Source organism: Gadus morhua, chromosome 5 (assembly GCF_902167405.1).
Source record: "Gadus morhua chromosome 5, gadMor3.0, whole genome shotgun sequence".
In the NCBI taxonomy this organism is placed as follows: Eukaryota; Metazoa; Chordata; class Actinopteri; order Gadiformes; family Gadidae; genus Gadus; species Gadus morhua.
In genome coordinates, this window is record NC_044052.1 from 13,266,523 (window position 1) to 13,291,767 (window position 25,245).

The 25,245-nt window shown below is 53.1% G+C and overlaps 1 protein-coding gene across 5 annotated transcripts in view; it reads left to right on the top strand.

The window, feature by feature from the left end:
* The window catches only part of kidins220a (kinase D-interacting substrate 220a), a 48,924-nt gene that overhangs the window by 13,659 nt on the left and 10,020 nt on the right, over window positions 1-25,245 (top strand). For 4 of the 5 annotated variants that reach the window (XM_030357410.1, XM_030357413.1, XM_030357414.1 and 1 more), the window contains exons 16-26: window positions 72-223; window positions 563-663; window positions 1,121-1,306; window positions 1,736-1,876; window positions 3,415-3,652; window positions 4,250-4,338; window positions 5,854-5,998; window positions 6,918-7,080; window positions 21,612-21,790; window positions 23,636-23,844; window positions 24,410-24,532. In XM_030357410.1, coding sequence (XP_030213270.1) covers window positions 72-223; window positions 563-663; window positions 1,121-1,306; window positions 1,736-1,876; window positions 3,415-3,652; window positions 4,250-4,338; window positions 5,854-5,998; window positions 6,918-7,080; window positions 21,612-21,790; window positions 23,636-23,844; window positions 24,410-24,532 — 1,726 coding nt within the window. The remainder of the gene's footprint in view (window positions 1-71; window positions 224-562; window positions 664-1,120; window positions 1,307-1,735; window positions 1,877-3,414; window positions 3,653-4,249; window positions 4,339-5,853; window positions 5,999-6,917; window positions 7,081-21,611; window positions 21,791-23,635; window positions 23,845-24,409; window positions 24,533-25,245) is intronic. The other variant, XM_030357415.1, reaches the window with a different exon arrangement.

Genomic DNA, 25,245 nt, shown 5'->3' on the forward strand with positions numbered 1-25,245 from the left:
GATAATGCCCCCACCTCTCATCCCTGAACCCGGGCCTCTGACCCCATCATCTGTGTGTCCCACGCCAACAGGTTCCTCTTCACTGACTACAACCGGCTGTCCAGCGTGGGCGGGGAGACGTCCATGGCGGAGATGGTCGCCACCCTCTCTGACGCCTGCGAGCGGGAGTTTGGCTTCATGGCCACCAGGCTCTTCAGGGTCTTCAAGAACGATGACATCCAAGGTGAGACTCATCCTGACCCTCCAGCCCAACACACAGTCCACATGTTCTTACTGTGTAACTCAATGTGTGTTACTAGCTACGACAGGCCTTGTTTGCTGTTGCATCGCCAACATTTAGTAGAAAAGTACCAAACGTGTGCATTACATTTAGTACATAAATGTTGACACGACGTGTGCTTGAGTAGGATCACGCCTCTCTCACTCCTTCCTTAGCTTATCCTAATGCCTTCAACTCACACTCAAATGGACCTGCCTCCCTTGACCCTCTAAGAAAAGGCTTCTGGCGCTGCCACCTATTCTGTGTATTCCTGTCACCTTCTTCTCTCGTGTCCCTCCCCAGGTAAGAAGTGGAAGAAGACGTGCTGCGTGCCGTCCTTCGTGCTGTTTGTCGTGGCGCTGGGCTGTCTGCTCACCGGCCTTGCCCTGCTCGCCATCTTCAAGGTAGGTGCCCCTGAGGAAGAGGAGGAGGAAGAGGAGGAGGTGGAGGAGGAGGAGCGGGTTATAGCGAGGGGAAGACGGCACAGTGAGAGTAGTATGCATCTTTAAAGAGTGTTGGGCTGCCTTCCCAATGAGAGGTCCTTATTGAATCACTCACTCCTAAATCCTATTAGGGGTGTTTTTGTTTTCGAGCTGCATTTGTAATACTTGCCTCATATTGCCTAAGAGATGACGTAGTTTATCCAGTTGAATTTGATTAAATTATAACTTCTTAAGACCCCCATACTACACATCCCTTTCCTCCATTCTCTCCATGTGCTCACATCAGAGTTTGAGACCTTTATCGGATCAATGATCAGCAGATTTACTGCTGTCTGTGGTTCCCAGTGGAACATGTCCCAGCTCTGGCGTCTCGGTACGACTGCGTCTTGACCCGCTGTGATTGGCTGCTGACCCTCAGGTGGACCCGCTGAACCTGACGGTGAACGCGGTGCTGATCGGCATGGCCAGCGTGGTGGGCCTTGCCCTGCTGCTCAACGTCAGGACCTGGTGGCAGGTGGCCGACTCGGTCCTCAACTCCCAGAGGAAGAGGCTGCACCGCGCCGCCAACAACCTGAACGCGCTCAAGAGCGAAGGCTTCATGAAGGTACCAAGGGAGAGGGGGAGCCCTAGGAGGAACACAGGAGAGGGGGAACCATGGGAGAGGGGGAACCACGGGAGAGGGGGAGAGACAGGAGAGGGGGAGACACTGGAGAGGGGGAGACACGGGAGAGGGGGAAACACGGGAGAGGGGGAACCACGGGAGAGGGGAGAGACAGGAAAGATGGAGACACGGAAGAGGGGGAGACACAGGAAAGGGGGAGAAACGGGAGAGGGTGAACCAGGGGAGGGGGGAGACACAGGAGGAACACAGGATAGGGGGAACCATTAGAGAGGGGGAGACACAGGAGAGGGGGAGACACAGGAGAGGGGGAGACACCGGAGAGGGAGACACGGGAGAGGGGGACACACCGAGAGGGGTTATGAGGAGGAGCTGTCTACCACGTGCTTCCGTAAACAAATTCTCCCCCTCTAGGTTCTCAAGCAGGAGGTGGAGCTGATGTCCAAAATGGCCAAGACCATCGACGGCTTCACGGAGAACCAGACGCGCATGGCGGTGATCATCGACGGGCTGGACGCCTGCGAGCAGGACCGCGTGCTGCAGATGCTGGATACGGTCAGCGAACATCTTGTCTTTGTGTCTTTTTTTTGTGTTTTTTTAGGAGATTTATTTTTTCAGTTCAACCGATCTTAAAGAAGACCATTGAGAACATATCGTCTCTTACAGTAAGGGCCTGGCCAAGAGCCCAAACACTGAAAAAACACAATCAAAATCCGGTATTTAAAACATAATGAAGACATTATTCAATATCCGAGAGAAAATCATGGACTTAAAAGCATAAATTGATCCCTGATTGGCCAGTCTCCAGGCTGCGGTCTGCTGGAATGAGGATTGTCAGAAGCCAAGCCAAGTCCTAACTGCAACCAACATTTAGATCTGTATTGTTGTTCAATATTTAGCAGTGCTTGCCCCAATTCATAGCTGGCTATGATTGCTTTGAATTATCATTAGGCTTTCCACACAAATATTTTTATATAATATATTTCAATGCCTGAAATAGAGCCGGAGCCTAAGACAGGCTCCTACCGGGCCCCCCTCCCAAACTCATTCAGGCTCCTACCGGGCCCCCCTCCCCAGCTCAGACAGGCTCCAGCAGGGGCCCCCGCCCCAGCTCAGAAAGGCCCCTACAGGGGCCCCTTCCCCAGCTCAGACAAGCTCCTACAGGGGCCCCTTCCCCAGGTCAGGCAGGCTCCTACAGGGGCCCCTTCCCGAGGTCAGGCAGGCTCCTACAGGGGCCCCTTCCCCAGGTCAGGCAGGCTCCTACAGGGGCCCCTTTCCCAGGTCAGGCAGGCTCCTAGAGGGGCCCCCTCCCCAGAGTGTCTTCACAGTGGGCCCAATCGGCCCCCTACCAGTTCAGATCCCCTCTAAAAGCTGCAGGGATGGAATTTCCCCCTGGCAAATGTTGTTATTTGCTGGAGTAATTCTCAGCGGTGGGGGCAGCGTCCTGCACACTAATCGAATCTGCTCTTCCCGGAAAGCACCTCGCGCTTCTCCTCATGAAAGCGTCTCCTGTCTGAGGGCCTCTGCTCGACCCAAACCACCCTCTCATTGTGAGCTGCTGCTATCAGTACTCCTCTGGGGGCCCCTCGGGCTGTCTCTAAAGTCAAATTATATCAAATCATTAGAACGACATTATGAGTGTTTTTATGTGTTAATCCAAAGATACCGCAGCATCTGCGGTCTCTTTGCATTCATTCATAAGCGAGGCCGTGGATCATGCTTGGTCTGAGCTTGTTGTTGTGTTTACAGAGCGCAGTGGAAATCCCCCCTCCCCGAGCGTGCAACCGTTGGCACTTAATGTACGCACCCATTGTGTGTTGTACGTCCTGGCACTTAAAAATAATACTCAGCATTGTGAGAGGGGTGGGTGTTAGAGGCTGAAGTGAGCCATGGTTGGATCAGTTAAGGGTGTGTAACGCTGCTTGACATCAAACTTTCCAAACGGTGATTGATGAAACCGGTGTTGCTCTGCAGCAGTCACAACGCTCACGTATGATCAGTCTGATCACCATCGCAGTCGACTCCAAGATGGTGACCAGTGCTCTTTCTCCTTCATCTCTCATTCTCTCTCCTTCTCCCCCTCCCTCCCCCAGGTGCGGGTCCTGTTCTCCAAGGGCCCCTTCATCTCCATCTTCGCCAGCGACCCCCACATCATCATCAAGGCCATCAACCAGAACCTGAACAGCGTCCTGCGGGACTCCAACATCAACGGCCACGACTACATGAGGAACATCGTCCACCTGCCCGTGTTCCTGAACAGCCGGGGGCTGAGCTCCGCCAAGAAGCTCTGCATGGCCACGCCCACCAACGGAGACGTGCTGCCGGCTGAGGGTACGGGGGGGGGACGCACACACACACACACATGGGCGCACTTCAACATGCACACACACACACGCATGCACGCCAACAGACACAAACAGATGCACACCCACACCGACGCACACACGGACACAAACACACACACACTTAAGCACAAATACATTTAAGCATAGACACAGACACCGAAAAACACACACACAGACAGACAGACAGACAGACAGACAGACAGACAGACAGACAGACAGACAGACAGACAGACAGACAGACAGACAGACAGACAGAAACATTGACGCAGACAGACAGACACATCGACACAGACAGACAGAAACATCGACGCAGACAGACAGACACATCGACACAGACAGACAGACACATCGACACAGATAGACAGACAGACACATCGACACAGACAGACAGACAGACAGACAGACAGACACATCGATACAGACAGACACATCGACATAGACAGACAGACAGACAGACAGAGAGACAGACAGACAGACACACTTAAGCACATAGCTACATGTAATAACAAGACTACTTATACCATTTGCGTAGGTAGTAACTGAATTATTTATGTGTTTACCCCGTTCTCTTCCTCGTCTCCAGGGTTGATGGAGGACATGGACCGGAAGCTGTCCCAGAGCAGCATCACAGACCAGGCCAAGTTTGGCAGCAAGAACGCCTTAAACCGCAGAGTAAATGAAAGCACACAAAGCCTTTCTCCTCCTCCCCGTATTTAGACCTTATGATATACACTCACCCGCAGAACAGAGGAGACACTCGTAAACACAGCATGACCTCCAGGGAGACTCTCAGGGGCATTAACGATGAACAACAGCAAACACAATGCTGGTCATAAATTACTGGACAAAACACAGCGCTACATGACATGGAATGGGTAAGCTCTTCCAACCCCACCCTAGCTATGCCGGCACGTCGCACGCTAGCTAAATAGAACACACTGAGCCCATCGGCCTGTTGATCACTTCAGCCCTGTAGTGAGGAGGGCTGCAGAAAGAGCAAGGGAGGAGAACTCTTCTGACCCCGTATAACCTTCTCATACACCCTAAGATGTGAAAGAGAGGGGGACGGAGCGAGAGCGACAGAGAGATAGACAGGATGTGAAAAGAGAGAGGGAGACGGAGAGAGAGTGAGGGAAAGAGAGACGGGGTGTCAGAGAGAGAGAAGGAGAGAGGGGGAAAGAGACAGGGTGGGAGAGAGATACAGGGTGTGTGAGAGAGAGAGAGAGAGAGAGACAGGGTTTGAGGGAGGGGTTGCGGAAGAGCGGCAGGGTGTGAGAGAGAGGGAGAGAGACGGGGTGTGTGAGAGACGCGGTGTGCGAGAGAGACGGAGACAGAGTGCGACAGGGTGTGGGAGAGAAGCGAGGGGGAGAGAGGGACGGGTTGAGAGAGAGAGATGGGGTGAGAGAGAGGGAGAGGGACAGGGTGACAGAGGGAGGTGGCGGGGGGTTCCTGGCTGTGCGGCCTGAGAGCGGGGGTAATTGATGTAATGGCTGTTTATCTCCCTGCTGCGGCGGCCCATCCTAATGACTGGGCTTAGCAGCGGTGGGTCTGGTGACAAAACACTGGCACCAGGGGCTGCTGGCGGGGGCCTAAGTGTCTCCGCTGCCATCACCCCCTCCCCCCCCCCCCCCCCCCCTCCTCTCGCCGTCTTGTTTGTTTGTGCACTCCCCGCCCCCCGCCCCCCCTTTAATCAAAGAACAACATGCTGTCGTTTCGCTCCCTCTCACTCAAAGCCTGCTAATTACTGGCAGTGATGAGCACGTGTGTGTCAGTGGTCTGCTGTATCTTCTGCACGGTGCACACCTCCCTGGGTCTGACTCACTGCAGCAGAGAGGTCACAAGACCGGAGTCACGAGCCTGGAGCCAGACCCAGACTCACATGCATCCGCCTCATGGCCCCGATGGGAACATCTCAGTCCGTAGAGGGAGGGGGAACGTCTCACCCGTAGCTGGAGGGGAACTTCTCGGACCTCCTCACCGCCAAAATATAAACATTTCTACGCTGTTGACGCATGAAATGGAAAAATATAGAGCTGGAATACATGAAGACTCATTTTATATAAGTTCATGTTAATGATCATCTAGCCTTTCTTTGTCATAAGGCCTGCAGCTCCTGGGACCTGATTGTTACTGATCAATAATCCATGTTGATATCAGTAGTGTGACATTGAGCCCTCCGTTCCCCAGGACACGTACCGGCGGCGTCAGATGCAGCGCACGCTGACGCGCCAGATGTCCTTCGACCTCACCAAGCTGCTGGTGACCGAGGACTGGTTCAGCGACATCAGCCCCCAGACCATGAGGAGGCTGCTCAACATCGTCTCCGTCACGGGTAATGCACCGCTCCTCCACCCTCTCCTCCTCCGTCCACCTCCACCCAGGGGTACACTGAAGTTCCACCTCCACCCAGGGGTACTCTGAGGTTCCACCTCCACCCAGGGGTACACTGAGGTTCCACCTCCACCCAAGGGTACTCTGAGGTTCCACCTCCACCCAGGGGGACTCTGAGGTTCCACCTCCACCCAAGGGTACACTGAGGTTCCACCTCCACCCAAGGGTACACTAAGGTTCCACCTCCACCCAGGGGGACTCTGAGGTTCCACCTCCACCCAGGGGGACTCTGAGGTTCCACCTCCACCCAGCGGGACTTTGAGGGTTTTTACACCTGATTCGTACTGGAAGCCAGTCACCGTTTACGTGGGACGCTGCTCCCTACAACGCGCGCGTTTGAGAAGTGTAAATCTTCTTTACTTGAACGTTCTGTTTAACGTTCTGTGCAAGTTTCTCATTGCGACGAGGTCCAGGAGTTTACAGAGGAACTCGCACTCGCTCCAACAGCATGTGTTCTAAAACGTCTTGGTTCGTCGTTAATGGCAGGTACCTTCACCAGTAGCTAGGGGCCATTGCCTAGCATGCTCGCCGTCAGGTAACGCCCCCCGGCCGTGCTGCTGTCAAAGGCAGCAGCAGACAACATGAAGCCACTGACTTACCGACGCAGTAATCGCGGCTGCCACCAGGGGGCGGAAGGCATTGTCTGATTTGTGTTTGCGAAGTTTATACACCAAAGTACACACAAAACTCCACAAACCCTTCTTAAGTATTCAAGATATGAGGTGATTAGAGCAAATTAATTAACGCTACTAGTAGAATCCATGCATCCATCCCAAACACATTAGAGTGTAGAGCTGCAGCGTGAGGCCTGGCCCTTCGGTGTTCCCACAAGAGCCAATCCCCTACTCTGTCCCTGGTAGGTCGTCTGCTGAGAGCCAATCAGATCATCTTTAACTGGGACCGGCTGGCGTCATGGATCAACTTGACGGAGGAGTGGCCGTACAGGACGTCCTGGATCATCCTGTTCCTGGAGGAGACCGACGGCGTCTCGGACCAGGTCTCTCTGAAGAGCATCTACGAGAGGTACACACACAGAGACACACACAGACACTCCCTCACTCCCTCACTCCCTCCCTCCCTCCCTCACTCACTCACTCACTCACTCACTCACTCACTCACTCACTCACTCACTCACTCACTCACTCACTCACTCACTCACTCACTCACTCACTCACTCACTCCCTCTGTATCTCCTCATCCTACTTTGACTTTTCAGGGAGATGTACAAACTAAGCAACCAAAGCACATATATCTTTCTTTTTTATTATTTCATTCTTTCTTGTGATATACTCTTGCCCTCAAGCAAGGAAATATCTAAGTTTCTAGCACAAACCAATCCTTTTGTATATTTGTGTGCATCATTGCTTTAATTCTGGTTCTATGGCATCGCCCATCACTGTCTCTATATCTTCAAAACTGCTTCTATCAAACATGGTCAGTAGATGGCAGTATAAGCTCTATATCTCAGCACAGGGAACACTGGCCTTACAGTCACTGCCAGGGGCTCATGGAGCCAAACCACAAAAGGCCGTAGATTAAGAGGTCTTGTAATTGATCATAATACGCAATATAAATGGTGATTGTGTACAAATCACCCGTTTGTATATAAAACCCATCAGTGAGTGATTCAAAGCAGCCTTTTTTTAAATGCCACTTCCAACTTATGGGCCCTTTACGTTAGGCTTCACAGGCCGCGAGTCAGGCCTGAACACGGCCGGTAGGAGGATGAAGAGCATCAGACGACAGCGTGTTTGTTTCTGCGGCGGTTGCCATGCATGAGAAGTGGAGGGCGGTAGCAGGCCGGTCGTCTGATCTGGGAGCTGTTGTTCATCAGTGGCTGGCCTTTAAAGGTTGCACTCTGTCACAATACACTAGCGCCTGGGACTCCCGCGGCAGAGAAGTGTCACAGGCGCTTACTGTCAGCCGCTCGGCCAGCCTGAGTCAGAAGCACCCCCCCTCTCCTCTAACACACACCCCATTGCTCCCCGTGATGCTCACACACACAAACACACATATACACATATACACATACACACATACACACACACACACAACCCTCCAAGCACTTTCTGTGATGCGAACAGCAAACACACACATATGCAATCACCCAATCGCTCTGTGTAATTCTAACAGCAAACACAAACACACACACACACACACACACACACACACACACACACACACACACACACACACACACACACCCAATCGCTCTTGTGTTGCTAATAGCAAACACACACCCAAGCGCTCTGTGATGCTAACAGCGACGCACCCTGACTGGTTAGCCCGCTGCTCCAACTGCTAGAGCCTCTGTGGTGATGCGCAGGCATCGCCTGGCCTGGTTTGCTATTTCTATAGCGTCCCAGAGTGATGTTTATACGCTGTCGCAAGCGTTTAGGGTTTGAGCGGAGCGGCCAGCGCCACAGGGCCTCGTCGGTGAACACATGAGAGCACGTCGACGCGCGCCCTCTCTTTATCACTATCTGGATCGGATGTCTTTTCTCGTTCGAGCGTGACTCCATCTTAAACGTTGTCTACGGCTAGGGTTTTTCCACCAGACTTCAACGTTCTAACGGTGTGGTTGAAAGAGAAGAAGAACGTGCTACAGTTTAACATATGCAGAGGAGTGTGGTCCACTGCCGGGCTCCACCACAGAGCTGCAGTCGACCTCACGTGAGGCCGCGCTGCGGCTGCAGCGCTGCTCGTTACCAACGGTCCTGCCCGGGCTTATCTCCCCCTCGCTGGTTATCTGAGCAGAGGGCTGCAGTGGTTCTGCCGCAGCCATCTAAGGGCCGGCCCTAATGATGATGACAGGAAGCCTCAAACGGGGCTAAACAGGGACGCCTCGCCTGTAGCCCTTATCTCTGGCGCTGATCTGCAGCAGATAAGCCCCCACCCCCTCTCTCTCTTTCTCTCTCGCATCTCTTTCTATCCCCCCTTCTTCCTCTTTTTTGTGTTCCTGTGATCTGAGAGTCCTTGTCTCTTGTTCTAATGTTTTGCTCCTCGTTCTCTTCTCTTACTCCTCGTTGGAGAGATACTCGCTGGAGCTGAGCTTCTCTCTGGCCCCCTCCCAACCAGAGAGTCATCTCCTTCCTCACAAAGAGTCCACTCCTTCCTCTCTCCACCCTCCCCACCAGAGAGTCCTCTCCTTCCTTCCAACCATAGTCCTCTCCTTCCTCCCAACCAGAGTCCTCTGCTTCCTCCCAACCAGAGAGTCCTCTCCTCCCTCCCAGAGAGTCCTCTCCTTCCTCCCAACCAGAGAGTCCTCTCCTTCCTCCCAACCAGAGAGTCCTCTCCTTCCTCCCAGAGAGTCCTCTCCTTCCTCCCAGAGAGTCCTCTCCTTCCTCCCAGAGAGTCCTCTCCTTCCTCCCAGAGAGTCCTCTCCTTCCTCCCAGAGAGTCCTCTCCTTCCTCCCAGAGAGTCCTCTCCTCCCTCCCAGAGAGTCCTCTCCTCCCTCCCAGAGAGTCCTCTCCTCCCTCCCAGAGAGTCCTCTCCTTCCTCCCAGAGAGTCCTCTCCTCCCTCCCAGAGAGTCCTCTCCTTCCTCCCAGAGAGTCCTCTCCTCCCTCCCAGAGAGTCCTCTCCTTCCTCCCAGAGAGTCCTCTCCTCCCTCCCAGAGAGTCCTCTCCTCCCTCCCAGAGAGTCCTCTCCTTCCTCCCAGAGAGTCCTCTCCTGCCTTCCCAACAGAAAGTCCTCTCCTTTCTCTCCCTCCTCTCCTTCCTCTCTCCTTCCTCCCAACCAGAAAGTCCTCTCCTTCCTCTCCCTCCTCTCCTTCCTCTCTCCTTCCTCCCAACGTCCCCCCCCCCCTCAACGTCAGACAGTGTGTACTGTCCATGCAGCTCAACCAAGAGAAACCACGCTCAGCGACCTTATTATTTGGTTATTCAAACCTAACTTGAGTACAATCTGCACTAATCCGTAAATTCCCCCGCACCACGAGGCCATGTGAACGCCGGAGCCAGCCTGTTATTCTGAGCTGCGGCCTCCGGCTAGCCTGATTGAGTTTGTCTGTTATCAGCAGCAAACCAAAAGGCAGTTGAGGCTGTGTGTTTGTATCTCTGTGTTGACGCTTGTGTGTGTGTGTGTGTGTGTGTGTGTGTGTGTGTGTGTGTGTGTGTGTGTGTGTGGTGTGTGTGTGAATGCTCACACGTTTTTTGTGTGTGTGTGTGTGTGCATGCTTGTATGTATGTACGTGGCGTGGCACGGGTGTGTGTGTGTGTGTGTGTGAGGTATGAACGTGCGGTTCGGATGTGTGTATCTCTCACCGCTGTGCGTGCCCTCCTGTAGGAGCGGTACTGCCCCCCCCCCCCCCCCCCACGCGCTGATGGCTAAGTGAACGTATTAGTGGTGGAGCGAACGCGGGGTGAGTCAGCCCTCTAATAGGTCAACTGTCGCAGCGCATCGCAGTCACGCCATGGCGGCTCCTCTTCCTCTGCAGGACGCTCAGTGCGCCGCAGCACAGCGAACCCTCGCCAGCCCCTCGGTGGGTTCGAACAGCGGACCTCCGATCGGACTCTGCTGTTGTCGTGTGAATCGATTATACAGCTGACGAGGGGGATCGCCGCGTTCTTCAGAAAAACGCCGCTCGCGTTTAAAAATAAATACGAAACACTTTAACAGAGTACGTCCCCAGACACGCATCACACACGCTGGTGTAATGAGGTTAGTAAGAACGGTGGGGGCGGCGGTTTAGATTTAAAGAGGCAGGAGGGCCTCTCTTCAGCGCCGGCTGGCATGAGGCTGGGGGCCTTCCTCTTTCACAAGCAGGGGAAATACCGCCTCCTCAGACACGCTCTTATCGTGTTCTTCAGCATTTCTCACAGTGCGCTGTCAAAATGGCTAAAAGCTGTTTTCAGCGGCTCTGCCTGGCAGTGGCTCGCTGTGTGTGAAGTTCAGTAGCAGGACGGACCAGAGGAGAAAACACGGAGCGCTAAGTCCTCTATCGGGACGCTGCTCCAGCCTCCAGACTAATCTGATGGAGAATGCCTTTGTTTGGTTCCTTTTATTTTTTTTACAAATCTGCAATTTTGTTCTTTAACCAAGAAAGTTTGTGACCTGAAGAAGAGTTTTCTTGAATTTAGCAACCTCACACACACGGACAAGCATCGACCATGCATACACACACAACGGGTCGTTTCTGGGCCCTGAGTCCAGGTCCTGAGTTCTGGGTCTGGGTCCTTCGTCCCTGGGTCCCTGAGTCCTGGGCCCTGAGTCCAGGTCCTGAGTTCTGGGTCTGGGTCCTTCGTCCCTGGGTCCCTGAGTCCTGGGCCCTGAGTCCAGGTCCTGAGTTCTTGGTCGGGGTCCTTCGTCCCTGGGTCCCTGAGTCCTGGCCCTGGGTCCAGGTCATGGGACCAGAGCCTGGATCCAGGATCCGGGTCTGAACCAGCTCTGACATCTGGTGCCCTGTCTCTGCCAGGCCGCCCCCGCTGCACACAGTACTCTTTCCTGGCGTGGTCCCTGAATATGTTCTCTTCACTAACATGCACTCACACGCACACACAGACACACACACACACACAAGAATGTATGCACACACACACACACACACACACACACACAACACACACACTTGTGTACACATACATTTGCATGACATATACGCTCAATGCAACATGTGTATACAAAGTTAAGTAAACACAGGAAACCTGTCACAATTTCTACACACCAAACCTGCTTTCCTCACACCCCCGCACACACGGAGCTGTGACAACAGTGTAGGAGCATATGCCCTGGGTCCTCTGGGAACCGGTATAATTAATCAGATACTAGGATGCAAGCGGTGCTTAGCTTGGTACACACACGCACACACACACGCACACAAAAACACACAGGAAACCTAGCGTAAGAGAGCTAATGTAGGTTCTTAGAAGTCTGACTTATTTCTGGACTTCTTATTTTTTGCACCAATAATTACATTCTTCTTCTTCGCTTTTTTCCCCCGCTTCCTCCTCGCATCCTGTTCTTCCTCTGCAGACCCGCCCCTCTGTTAGAGCCAGCCGCTTCTCGGACCCCACCCTCCATACGCACACACACACCCAGTAATGAGTGTGTGTGTGTGTGTGTGTGTGTGTGTGTGTGTGTGTGTGTGTGTGTGTGTGTGTGTGTGTGTGTGTGTGTGTGTGTGTGTGTGTATATGTGCGCAAGGCTTCCGTGCAGCCTTAATTAGAGAGACTCCTGTCCCGAGCACTAAAACATTAAGATGACACCCTCGTCATTCACCACTCCTTTAATCTGCACAATTATTGTAATTTGTTCGCAATAACGTGTAATAATAAAAGCGCTGGAATAAAAGCGCAGGCAGCTCTTACAGAGAAGCTCTTGAGTTCTCAAAAAACTGGCAGGATCCATTTGTTCTCATCGGATCAATACTTCTGAACTTCATCTGCCTTCTTGGGAGAAGACTTCGCTCTTATTCCTCTGGCTGTTGTTCAGGTGTATACACGGTCTCCAGCCTCACACCAGATGAACTGTGGAACACTCCTGGTCCTCCTAATGTCTGTCTGTCAGTCTCTGCAGCCTTGTCCTCATGTCTGTCTATCTGTCTCTATACCCTGGTCCTCATGTCTGTCTGTCTGTCTGTCTCTACAGCCTTGTCCTCATGTCTGTCTGTCTGTCTCTATAGCCTGGTCCTCATGTCTGTCTGTCTGTCTGCTTCTATAGCCTGGTCCTCATGTCTGTCTGTCTGTCTCTATAGCTTGGTCCTCATGTCTGTCTGTCTGTCTCTGTCTCTGCTGCCCTGTCCAGCAGCAGGACCCCGAGAGACGGATCTCAACAGAATAAAAACTAACTCTCAGAGCCGCCCTAAAGCACCCCTGAATTTGTTTAAAGACAATCAAATCAAATAAACAAAGGCGGCGAAGAGGCAAACATGCCCCCCTCCTCCCCCACCTCACCGGGGGAGACACCTTCTTTATTTAGCCTACACACACTGGGTCACTGGCCCCCACCCAGCTGCTGGTGGTCATGTGTTGACGGAGGGACAGCGGACCCTGAGCAGCGCTGAGGGCAGTGGAGCCCTGGCGGGGGTGGAGGGAGGGAGGGGACAGGACGGAGGAGGTGGAGGAGGTTGGGGTTGGAGTGGGATCTCTGATTGGTGGATTCCAGGCAGAGTGTGTATGTGGTGGAGGCCAGGGGGGGGATGGGCAGCATCATGTGGGTGCTCTCACCTGCTGGGTGAAACCCGGGGGGGGGGGGGGAGGGGGGGGCTTGCTTGTCTCAGGTGTGGCTGCAGGCCCCCGGGGGAGGCGAGCTGCTCGGAACACACACACACACACACACACACACACACACACACACACACACACACACACACACAAACACACACACACACACACACACACACACACACACACACACACACGCGCGCACGCACGCACGCACGCGCGCGCGCGTGCGGGCACGCACGCACGCACCCCTATCTACACACACACCTATACATACATACATACACACCAACACACACACCCCTATAATGCTCACACACTGCCCTGTCAGGCCCCTTGGCTGTTATGCTGTTTCTGTTTTCAGAGGGAAGCCAGTAATCTGGTGCTGCTGTTGTGACCGCTGTCTGTGTGTATTTAGGGTGGCGTCCTAGGTGTGTGTGTTTGTTAATTTGCTGAGCTGTTTGGGTGTGTGTGGGTGCATGTGTTTGCTCGAGGCCTACGTTGTTGATCCTCAAGCCCTCAGGTGTTTGCATGACATTGGTGACTAACGCGTGAATCAGCCTCCCCCTCCTCCCATCACCAAACCCCCACTGAGCACTGGTCACAAACCACATCGTCCACACTGTGTGTGTGTGTGTGTGTGTGTGTGTGTGTGTGTGTGTGTGTGTGTGTGTGTGTGTGTGTGTGAGAGACAGAGCCTACCCTGCATCTCCACGCTGTTGCAAAAATGTGTCAATTTCGATGTTATGTACACACCAGTATTACAAGTTGAACAATTTGAAGTTTGTGTGCGCCTATTCTGTCAAGTGAACTCGACAAGAGCATTCTTTGTAAGCAAATCCTTAAAGCCCTTTTCATTCCTCTTGCTAAGCTCCGGTAGGATTAGACTGAGAGGCACGATCACATGAACACCTTTAATGTGGATTTAGAATAACCACGCTAGCATTTATGGATTCAATATGAAAAACAAGGACCTGTCCCAAGGTGATGGACCGCGGAATTCTGTCAGAAAGTCAGAAATGTACACTTTTTGGGCCGCAGGGAAAACCAAAAGTATTTGTTTTAAACCGGTACGACAGTGGTAACGATAGCTATGCTGCTGGTGTACTAGTAGTCCATAAAAAGAGCATGTTGGCCCACATTTGTGCCTATAGATACAGTGGCCTGGTGAATTAACGCGTTCTGACAGTTGTGGTTTTGTTTATCGACCTGTGGGTGTGTGTGTGTGTGTTTCTGTGTGTGTGTGTGTGTGTGTGTGTGTGTGTGTGTATGTGTGTGTTTCGTTGGAGTGTGTGTGTGTGTGTGTGTGTGTGTGTGTTTCGGTTTGTGTGTTTGTCTTCAGATGTTTATCACATTTCACACACTGTTCTCACTAAAGATTTATCCGGGTCTGTTTTGTTGTTGGTTTAATTTATCATATGGCAGTTAAGTTCAGTTTAGGCATTTATTTGATCACCCGCTCAGAGAAACTGTACAGAGAAACTGAAACTTGATTAACTGCTAAGATAAACATTATGTTAATAGTGGCTGTGGAACCATTTGCGTCTTTGTTTGCAGTGTCTGCATACTGTTTTAATGTCGTACCAGGCCATTGGTCATTGGAAGTCATACAAAAGTGTGTGTGTGTGCGTGTGTGTGTTTGAGCCTACGCTGTGTCTCCAGGCCGTGAGAAAGAGCACGGGTATCTCTGTTTTAAAGAAGCTTTTCATTCTGGGCACGGCCGTGCGGCCAGTCGGTGTACAGCTTAAGGATTTCAGCTATCAGATTTGCCTGCTAAGTTGTCTGGAATGATGCGGTTTCATCGCTGAAAAGGTTCCCTGAATCGCAGGCGCCTACCAAGATTCCCCCCCCCCCTGGCCGAGTATTCAGGACATTGTGGAATGAAATAAAGGCGGCATCCAAAAATGGACCCACGTTTTGGAATAAACTCCCCCTCCCCGCTCCCTCCCTCAGTGGATCTCATGTTTAAGGTATTATCTAACCTCAATTCATCTTTCTAAAGGTCAGCCTGTCCTGTCTGTTATGCTATGACTCCGATGAGGGCGTACTTGTTGAGGTCTGCTCCCTGGTCACGCAGAGGGCTTTGCTTGGCTTGTAACGATGAGGCTCATCGCCACTTCTCCTTGGAGTTAGATAATCCATCCCAGACAAATGGCGTACATAAAGCAGATCCGTTTCCTGCTCTCCTCCTCCTCTTCCTCCTCCTCCACGCCATGAGATGATATGATATTAACTGGCCCTCACCGCCATTAGTCCACCACAGCTCCTCCATGGCTCAATTAGTGTCAGAACGCCTCTCTCCGTTTGTGATTAGCCCCTCACATAGCCCCCCTCCGGCCCCTAGACTTCACCGTTGGATCCTCCTGGTTCAGGACCCTCACAGCATCCCTCCCTGTTCATAAATCAGACGGCTTGAGGTTTGCAGCCTGGTCATACTTTCCCTGAACGGGGCCGGGGGCTGTTCTGAACCGAGGGTTCAGCTCAGGTTTTCGGGGTCTGGAACGGAGTGGCTGAGTTCTTGTGTTGTTTTTGTGTGTGTGTGCGCACACACGGCACATGAGTTTAATCAAGGTTTTGGAGCAAGCAGGCCGGGGCCCGCGCCTGACGGGCCAATCACGCCGGGGCTGCCGGGGAGTTTTATCAGCCTGGTGTGTTTCCCATTAGCCCGGCTCGTCTCTGTGGTTGGCGCGGGGACTCAGAGGTCCGGCTCAAACATAGCAGCGCGCAATTACGCGGACTTAACGGCCGCAGATGTATATGGAAAGCAGACGCCACCGCCGTACATTTCTCTCATTGGTTGGTACTGCCCCGAAATCCAGCAAAGCTGAGGGGGGGAGAGAGAGGGGGAAGGCAGCGAGAGACAAAGACGGATCGGGTGAGAGTGGGGGAGGGGGAAAAGGGAGGAGGGCGGGGGGAGAAAGGGGGGAAGAACATTTCTTGCAGCATTTGATTCAAATCAATGAAATATGTCTGGGGTTTAGAGCGTACAGAGAACATGGCGTCGGCCAAAGTGAAACCACATTTGCGCTCCCCTTCTCCGCCTCTGGGGTGGGGGTGTGGGGGGGGGGGGGGGGGGGGGGGGGTGGTGCTGGCATCCTCTCATGCAACAATAGCCCCCCCATCCCATTGCTGACGCCAGCGCTTTGGCCTGTCAGTGGCCCAGCCCGATCAGAGCTCTGTGGGGCGTGGGGGGGGGGGGAGAGACGCGTGCCAGCACGAGCCCCGCATCTAGAAGATCACCCGGCGCAGCGCTGTGCCTCCGACCCTCCTAATCGGATTCTGGAGACAAAGACCCCACCGCTGTGTGCGAGGCGCGTGTGTCCGGGCCTTTTATGGGACGTTTGTCAGGGAGAGATTCTGCTGCGTGCGGCCGAGCTTTAGCGTCTATGGTGGCGTCAGGACTTGGCAGAGTCAGCCCACTGATGCGGGGGAGGCAGGCAACGGAGAGGGTGAGGGTGAGAGGGAGGATAAGGGTGAGAGGGAGGGTGAGGGTGAGAGGGAGGGTGAGGGTGAGAGGGAGGTGTCTGGACTCTCTCCGGCCCGCCCCTCGGCCCCAGTGCCTGCCAGGCTGAGGGCAGCAGAAGAAAGGCCGGGTCCCTCAGAAGACGCGCAGAGACCTATTAGCATTTGCATAAGCCGAGAGGCCCTCAAGGGGCCCGCCGCACGGACGACGGCCGGCCCTCAGCACTCTTACCGCTGCCGGGCCCGGGGCCCCGTCAATGGGCCCTTTGTGTGCGAGCCGCTGCAGGGACGGCCCGAGTGTATCTCATCAGCCTGTTTAAAGGCAGCATGACAGCTTCCTCTGCACTCAAACGGGGGGCGTCCATCTTGTCGGACGACGAGAGATCCCTGATACGGAAGCTTTGTTCTGGGGTCTCAGTCACCGTGTACTGGGAGGAAGGAGAATGACAGATATCATTTGTTTGATGACTTGAATAACTAGTCAACATCAATTGACTCTAAGTGGTCTCATCACAGAGTGTGAGCCGTGTGGTGAACACTGCCAGTGTGTTCTAATGGGCAGCGCTTACCCTCACACCCCCAACACTCCCAGGCCTCCGAGGGACTTTCCTCCTTTTTTTCTGTCCCTTCATTCTTCTCTCATTTCTTCATTTCATTCTGGGTCGCCTCCCTCAATGAGTCACGTTCCTCCTTTTCTTCTTTCTGTCTTCCGCCATCTTCCTCATCCTATCTGGAGGCTGGTAGGGGGCGGGGCTAGCCCGCTCTGATTGACAGGAGCATGGGGAGCCTAACTAGGTCAGTGGAGAATGCCGGTTGCGGACCGGGTCAGTGCGAGTGATAGTCACTGCCTCTCGGTCAGTAAGCCCGGGGGGAGCTCAGTGATGGATGCAGCACATCAGCGTTCATAATCATACATTTGTTTGTTAATTTGGGTTGTTTTCAACAATGACATTGGGAACTGCGATGTAGCATGCAGAGTTTCCCTTGGCTTTGGCCTCAGCCACAATGTAGGGTTTAATGTTAACTTCACCAATAACTGAGGTACCCTCTATCCAAAGGGAAAGTTTAGCTGAAACCAGATGTTCCTAGCCAAAACATTTCAAAACATGTTCTACGGTTAAAGAATTTTTAACGGTTTTCTGGGTTGTTTTCGCTCGCTTATCTGGAAGCCAGTGATTAATTATTGTCCCATAAATGGAGAAGAATCCTCGTAAATTCATTGGATATTTTAGTTCCACAGAAGACGGAAGTGTATTTGTGTGTGTGTGTGTGTGTGTGTGTGTGTGTGTGTGTGTGCGTGTGTGCGTGTGTGCGTGTGTGTGTGTGTGTGTGTGTGTGTGTGTGTGTGTGTGTGTGTGTGTGTGTGTGTGTTCGTCTGAGTCATTGGCTCCTGTTAGTCCGTGTTCACAGACCCACAAATAAACAGCATTGAGCAGCTGGAGGTGGAGGCAGAATCACAAGCCTCTCTCAGTCCGCAGACGGGTTAATACAGTTCATGGGAAAGGAACTCACACACACACACACACACACACACACACACACACACACACACACACACACACACACACACACACACACACACACACACACACACACACACACACACACACACACACACACAAACCCGTGCATAGCCGCTGTATGATTCCCGCTCAAAGTTTCAGTTCACCACTGGACCGTTGATCCTGACGGATTCTCCTTAAATGTGAAGAGAGCATCGATGCCTTTGATGCCCTACAGGGGGGCAGGCGGACACACACACATACACACACATCCACAGCATGTAAAAGGTCCACCACAAAAGAGATTGATGCCTTGGTGCACACACACGCGTGCCCGCCTGTACATGTTTGTGTTTGTGACATCTGTCTCGTCCTGCCTCCCCCCCCCCCCACGAGTGACGAAGGTCACATGGGCCCGGGGTCATCAGTGTGCCAACTGGGTGACCTTCTGTGCGACCTTCTGCTTAAAGGTTCTCACACACAGAAAGTCAGTGAGTGGAGGCTTTGTCCGCTGGAGCACAGCTGTGGCCCGCTGTCCTCTGCTCGCCCGGCGCCCTCCCATCCTCCCTCTCTTCCCCCTCTCCCTCCCCCCCACCCCCCCCCCCCCCCCTCTACCCGCCCGGCCGCCGCACCCTCTGTGAGTGGGTGGATGACACAGATCCACCTGCAGCCGCTGGCGGGATGATGACACGATGCACCCCAGTCACATGACATGGAAACAAACAATGGTGCTGTGAGGCGATGGAGGGCCCGCCCCCCCCCCCCACAGCCCAGGGCCCTGTCACTCATCCCCGCTGCCGCCACCAGGCCCCAAGCTTGTCAGTCGACGGCCATTGAACGAGTGACTGAGTCTGATGTCTCTGGTGCTCAACGGCTCCTTTACCTACTGAACGATAGAGAGCATAGGAATTAGGGATCAACTGATACAGATTTTTTAGGGCCGATACGATACCGATATTTTTTCATCAGCCTTAGCCGATACGCCGATACGCCGATACCGATATTTAGAGCCGATACTACTTTTTTTTTTTTTTTTTTTTGCTCCCTCAATCATAAAAATTACACTGATAACAAATGTTACAAGTCTCAATTAAAAAAAGGAACATTTATTGAACTTCAATATAAAAAAACATATTTAACAAATAGTAAAAACAGGTGAGGTAGAACAAGTAAAAAAAAAAAAAAAAAAAATTGGTGAAAAAAATATCGGCGAAAATCGGCCGCGTATCGGCCGATACCGATACACGTAAAAAACGCGAATATCGGCCGATAATATCGGCCGACCGATATATCGGTCAATCCCTAGTAGGAATCCCATGGCTTAGCTTTCCTCTTCTGAACCGGTCCAGTGTACACTCGACTTTTCATCTCCTCAATGTTGCCCAGCATGTTGTCTAGTTTCCTCTTTCGGCTCTGTGTCCTCGTTGTACACTGTATCGTTTCGGAATAGCCAACATTATAGAGTGGCCCTTCTTCAGCTGCTAAGCTAAATTAAGTGAGCTACTTAGGATTCCCAGTGAACAGGACACAGGGCTTATTCCCAGACAGATGCTGACCTCCCCTGGAAAGCTTTAGCGTGTTACTTCACTGCTGGGCCCCAATCAACCAATCAGGCCACAGGACAGGCTGGGTCTCTGGTCACATGCTGTAACAGATCGGAGCACGGGGGGGGGGGGGGGGGGGACATGCCCCCCTTCTCCCGCTGCGTATCAGAGGACGATGAGAAGTAGGAGAGGATGGGGTGGGGTGGGGGTCAGCGGGGCCGGGCTGGTGGTGGTGGTGGTGGGAGATGGTGGGCCAGGGGCCGGTGGGGTGGGGGGGTGGGGGGGGGGGGGGGCTCAGGAAGGACAGATGAGGAGAGCGGCAATCGAGTCAACATGGCTGCTCGCTGCTCCGCTCATCTGATAAGGGCATGCTGGGCCGGTGACGGACGGCTGGCGTCAGCGACGTCCCGAGCACCATCTCTTTCAGTAGGACTGATCGGATTAAGTAGATGGACTGATTGTCGCCGGGCCATTAGCAGGTAGACGGGCCTCATCCGTCTGCCCGCACGCGCCCCGCTGGCCCCTGGGTACGTTACGGTGTTGGCTGACCTTGTTACTTGACCTTGCTGCTGAGGCGTGGGCCGGCATGTGGGCTCACAGCTCCCGGTGTCAGTGGAGCTCTGCGTGTGTAACACCCAAACGTCAATAAGTATCTGGGCCTCGTGTGTGGTTGTTGTTGTTGTTGTTGTTGTTGTTGTTATGTAAAGCTCTAAATCACGTTCACAGCGCCAACGCCCCTTTATTGTTATGTATCTGTCAACCCAAGGAAGCGAGTGCCGGATCGCACATGGCGGCGTTTCCTCTGCAACGCTGGCTATTGACACAGGAAACGGTAAATCATGCAGAGATGGAGCTATCGGCACGGCGGCTGTTTGCTCGGCGGGGCGATAACGAGGGCGGTGCGCTAACTGTGACAGAGCATCGCGTGCGGCTTCCGTCGGAGAGGCCTGCTAAATTGCGCTGATTGGCATCTTCTCAGATTTCCTCCTCTGCACAGCAAAGATAGCATCCTCCCTCCCACTCTATCTGCCCTCCAAACCCCCGCCCCTGAACCATCTCCCCCCGCCACCCCCCAAATCGACTTATCTCCCCTTACTTATGATGAGCAGCCTAATGGTGGCCGTTGTGTGCTGTATCGCTGCCATCCACCGCCCCCCCCCGCCCATCTCACTAATGTTCTGCTGAGGGGGGTGTTATTTTACGCCCATCGCAACAAATTTGTCATGACATGTTTTGTTTAACTTGGTGCATTTTGTCAGCATTCGGGCCGTTATGCACAGTTCTATTTGGTTTCCCTTAAAGCCAAGGCAAACTGCTCCCACTGATTTGTGGTGATGCGGCTCATTTATGTTTTTTGTTAGTTTTTAGTTGGAGCAGTGCGGTAGAAACACTGAGCGGTTTGGTGACGCGGTCTGTGGAGCCGTCTGTCTGTTGATCTGTTGATGCTGTGTTCCTCATGACCGGTCCACTAGCGCCACTCCAACGTATTCCACTCTGTTGAATCGTCTGCACTAGCAAACATCAACTTCCCCGTTGGACCTTTTTCATCATGCATAAATTAAAGTAGATCATTTCCTTCAACTTATTTCAGTGGCAATCCTCCTCTTAAATACCTCTCTTTGAATTAACGATGACACAGGGAACCTGGAGCTTGCCTTGGCCACAGCCACAATATAGGGTTTAATGTTATCTTCAACAACTGAGGTGCCTTCTATCAGAAAAACGTTCCTGGTTCTTTTGGAACAGATTTTCATCTTGTTCCGTGTTATCGTCCTCGTTAAGAGTTTGCACTGCGAACGCAAACAAGATTACAATTGATTGTATCTGAATACTCCTAAGTTCTTCTCCTGCGACTCACATGAAGCCTCCGTCTCCGTCTCCCCAGGATCTCCAAGAACATCCCCACCACCAAGGACGTGGAGCCACTGCTGGAGATCGACGGGGACAGCCGCAGCTTCGAGGTGTTCCTCTCCTCCCGCACGCCCGTGCTCACCGCCCGCGACGTGGACACCTTCCTGCCCTGCACCGTCAACCTGGACCCCAAGCTGAGGGAGATCATCGCAGGTCTGTAGCCCCTCAGTCAGGCTGGTGTACCGCCCACGCTGTAGTCCGGGTGGGGGACACAGGTGGAGTTCCCAGGTGGAGGTAGGGCCGCTATTGAACCACAGTACCTGCTCCGGCCCACCGTCAGGTGGAAACACCCACCAAACGAGACGCGGCTGTCCTGCCCCTCTGAGGACAGTACTTACAGCAGACCATCACACACACTCAGCCACTCATTAGCCATTCAGCCATTCATCGCTACTTCTGACTCTTCCCAAGGGACCGGTTGTCCCCTGTCACCGTTGGCACCGCCGTGTGTGTGTGTGTGTGTGTGTGTGTGTGTGTGTGTGTGTGTGTGTGTGTGTGTGTGTGTGTGTGTGTGTGTGTGTGTGTGTGTGTGTGTGTGTGTGTGTGTGTGTGTGTGTGTGTGTGTGTGTCCCGGTCTGTCCTCCGTCCCTGGGAGTGCCAATGACGTGTGGTGTTATGTTGCTGCATCATGGCCTTACGAACCAACAGAGACACCGCGGACACGGACGTCTGTGGTGTCGGCCCGGGGTTGAGTCACTGCGGACGGGCCGGCCGAGGTTTCTCCGTCGACAGAGACGTCCAGTCAGTAAATAGTAAATGCTGGGCTGGCTCGATCCTGTGTGTGTCCGGGGAGGAGGAAGGTGACCTGTGCTTTGGCATTGAAGTCGTTCTGTCCCACGCCGTGATGTAATGACTGGAAGGCCCACACGCCCTCCCCTGTCCCCCCTCCCCAGCCTGGCCTCCCACTCAGGGGTCCCCAGTTTTCACTCTGTGATATCTAAGTGTGATGCAGAGGGGTCCACTCTGTGATATCTAAGTGTGATGCAGAGGGGTCCACTCTGTGATATCTAAGTGTAATGCAGAGTGGTCCACTCTGTGATATCTAAGTGTAATGCAGAGTGGTTCACTCTGTGATATCTAAGTGTAATGCAGAGTGGTTCACTCTGTGATATCTAAGTGTAATGTAGAGTGCTTCCCTCCCACTCAGTGCTCGTTTGGCTCCCACAAAACCACCAGGTTAAACAGGATTTATTAGTCACTTAATATATGTTGTTTTTACAGAGTTGTCCTTTTTGTTGACAAATTCAGCAATGAATCCAGTGCCAAAGCTCTCTGCTGCCATGTTATTTGTAGAAGGCAGACTTGGCACATCTCCTGGTGGCGTTTAAAGTTACTTAGCAGCAATCAAAGTAGGAGGACGTATCACCAGTGGATCTCATTGATAAGAAAACCCACTTTTTCTTCCGTTTGCAATCGGGATGAGAATGCTCTTTTATTCTGGATGATAACGTGTCTTCGCCCCTGTTTTGTTCGCTACAGCGTGGTGAAACCTCCTAGATCCTCCCCTGTGCCCTCGTCTGAGAGGCTGGAGTCAGGCTAAAGCCCTGATGAGTGGGCCGATCTAAAGGCTGGTCAGAGTCAAAGCCAACATGTGATCTCCATCTGAAACACATCGGTTTCCTTGACATGGTCCCTCTCCCTCTCTCTCTCCCTCTCCCTCTCTTTCTCTCCTCCCTCTCTCTCTCCCTCTCCCTCTCTCCCGCCCCCCTCTCCCTCTCCCTCTCTCTCTCTGGATGATAAATTAGAGTTCAGTCCAAAATGAAGTGTTTAGCTGTAGAGCGTGAACACTGCCTTGCCCATGGGAAGGATTCTAACCCGAGACCTTCTCCTGTAAAGAATCCATCAGAGTGAAAGACCTTCATCATGTATTAGCATGATGATCATCATGATCATGATGATGATGATCATCACGATGACAATGATGACGCTGCTGATGATGATGATGATGATGATGATGATGATGATGATGATGAACGACCGGTCTCCTCCTGTCTCCAGACGTGCGCGCGGCCCGAGAGCAGCTCCACATGAGCGCGGTGCCCTACCCCACCCTGCAGGAGGCCCCGCCCCGCGCGGCCCCCCACGGGTACGGCCCGCCCCCCGCCGCCTGCTCCCCAACTGGCTCCTTCCCGGTGCCCCCGGCCCCCCAGCCTCACAGCTCCTACTTCAGCGGCATGACGGGGCCGCAGCACCCCTTCTACAACCGGGTAAGAGCACTGACCAGGCCCCTGCCCCCCCCCCCCCCCCGGGTCCCTTAGACACGTCCCTAGCCCCCCTGAGCCACTCAGGTTCTCCTCCAGACCGTTTGGATCCCCTCCTGACAGAGGACCCCGGTCAGGACCAGAGGATGATGGTTTAAGGGGACCCTCTTGTCCTCTGGCCGTCTGACGCTGGCAGACTGGGGTTCAGACTCACAGTAGAAGCACTGGACACTAGCAAGCTGCCTGCTCCACCCTCCCTGATCCCCACACCCACCCCCTCCTCCTGGTAGCCATTGAAGTGTGTGTGTGTGTGTGTGTGTGTGTGTGTGTGTGTGTTTGTTTCTGCGTGTGTGTGTGTGTGCCTGCCTGCGTGTGTGTGTGTGTGTGTGTGTGTGTGTGTGTGTGTGTGTGTGTGTTTGTGCCTGCGTGTGTGTGTGTGTGTGTGTGCCTGCCTGCGTGTGTGTGTGTGTGTGTGTGTGTGTGTGTGTGTGTGTGTGAGGTCTCCCCTGGTATGATTTCCATTGTGTTGTGTTTTTAACCCCTGCCTCCATCATTTTGTTTGTACCCATAGCCGTATTTCCCCAACCATGTGTATCATCTGCCACGGCATTACCCCCACCACGTCCCCTCCTCCTCCTTCTCCCGCCCCTCCTTTAAGGCCCACGGACCGCCCAAGGAGCACGCCGGCGGCCTGGTGAGTAGACCGAGCCTGGAGCCTTCAGTACGCTAGGGGCGTGGGGACTAGGAACAGCCGGGGTCCGCTAGAGGACCAGCGCCTGGACTCTTAACATCATTTTTATTATCATGATGAATTTGAGGATGTACTTCTATGTCAACCTATGTCTAACCATTTCAGAGCCTCTTTCTATCTCTCTATCTCCCTATCTCTCAGTCTCTCTCTCTTTCACTCTCACTCTCTTGCTCTCTATCTCTACGAGTGTGAATTAACCCTAGTTTAAGCTCCAATTCAAACACTTTGAGATAAACACGTTTTTTTGGGTGAGACTTCTAGGAAGGAGGGTGATGTGTTATAGATGTTATCCTCATGGTTATGACCCGTAGTAAACTTGTGATGCTGTTTCTGTACCTGGTTGTGTACGAGTGATACACAAGCGTTGTTTTGTAGGCTAGATGGAATACTTCACACTATAAACGGTAGGGAAGTAAAGCCCTCTCGGACGCGGACATCTAAATCTGCCGTTGCCCAGAACAGCTCCCGACACCCACAAGACACGTGACCATGTTATAGAACACCCTCACTCCCCCTGAGTCCTCTGGAGTCTTTATCTGTGATCTTCCCCCCTGGTGTCAGACCAAGTTTAGCTTGAACCCCAAATCCCAATCCCCCCCCAGTACCCCAAACCCTGGTCGGGCCCCTGGGTCTGGTTCATAAAGTTCTTGTCTCTC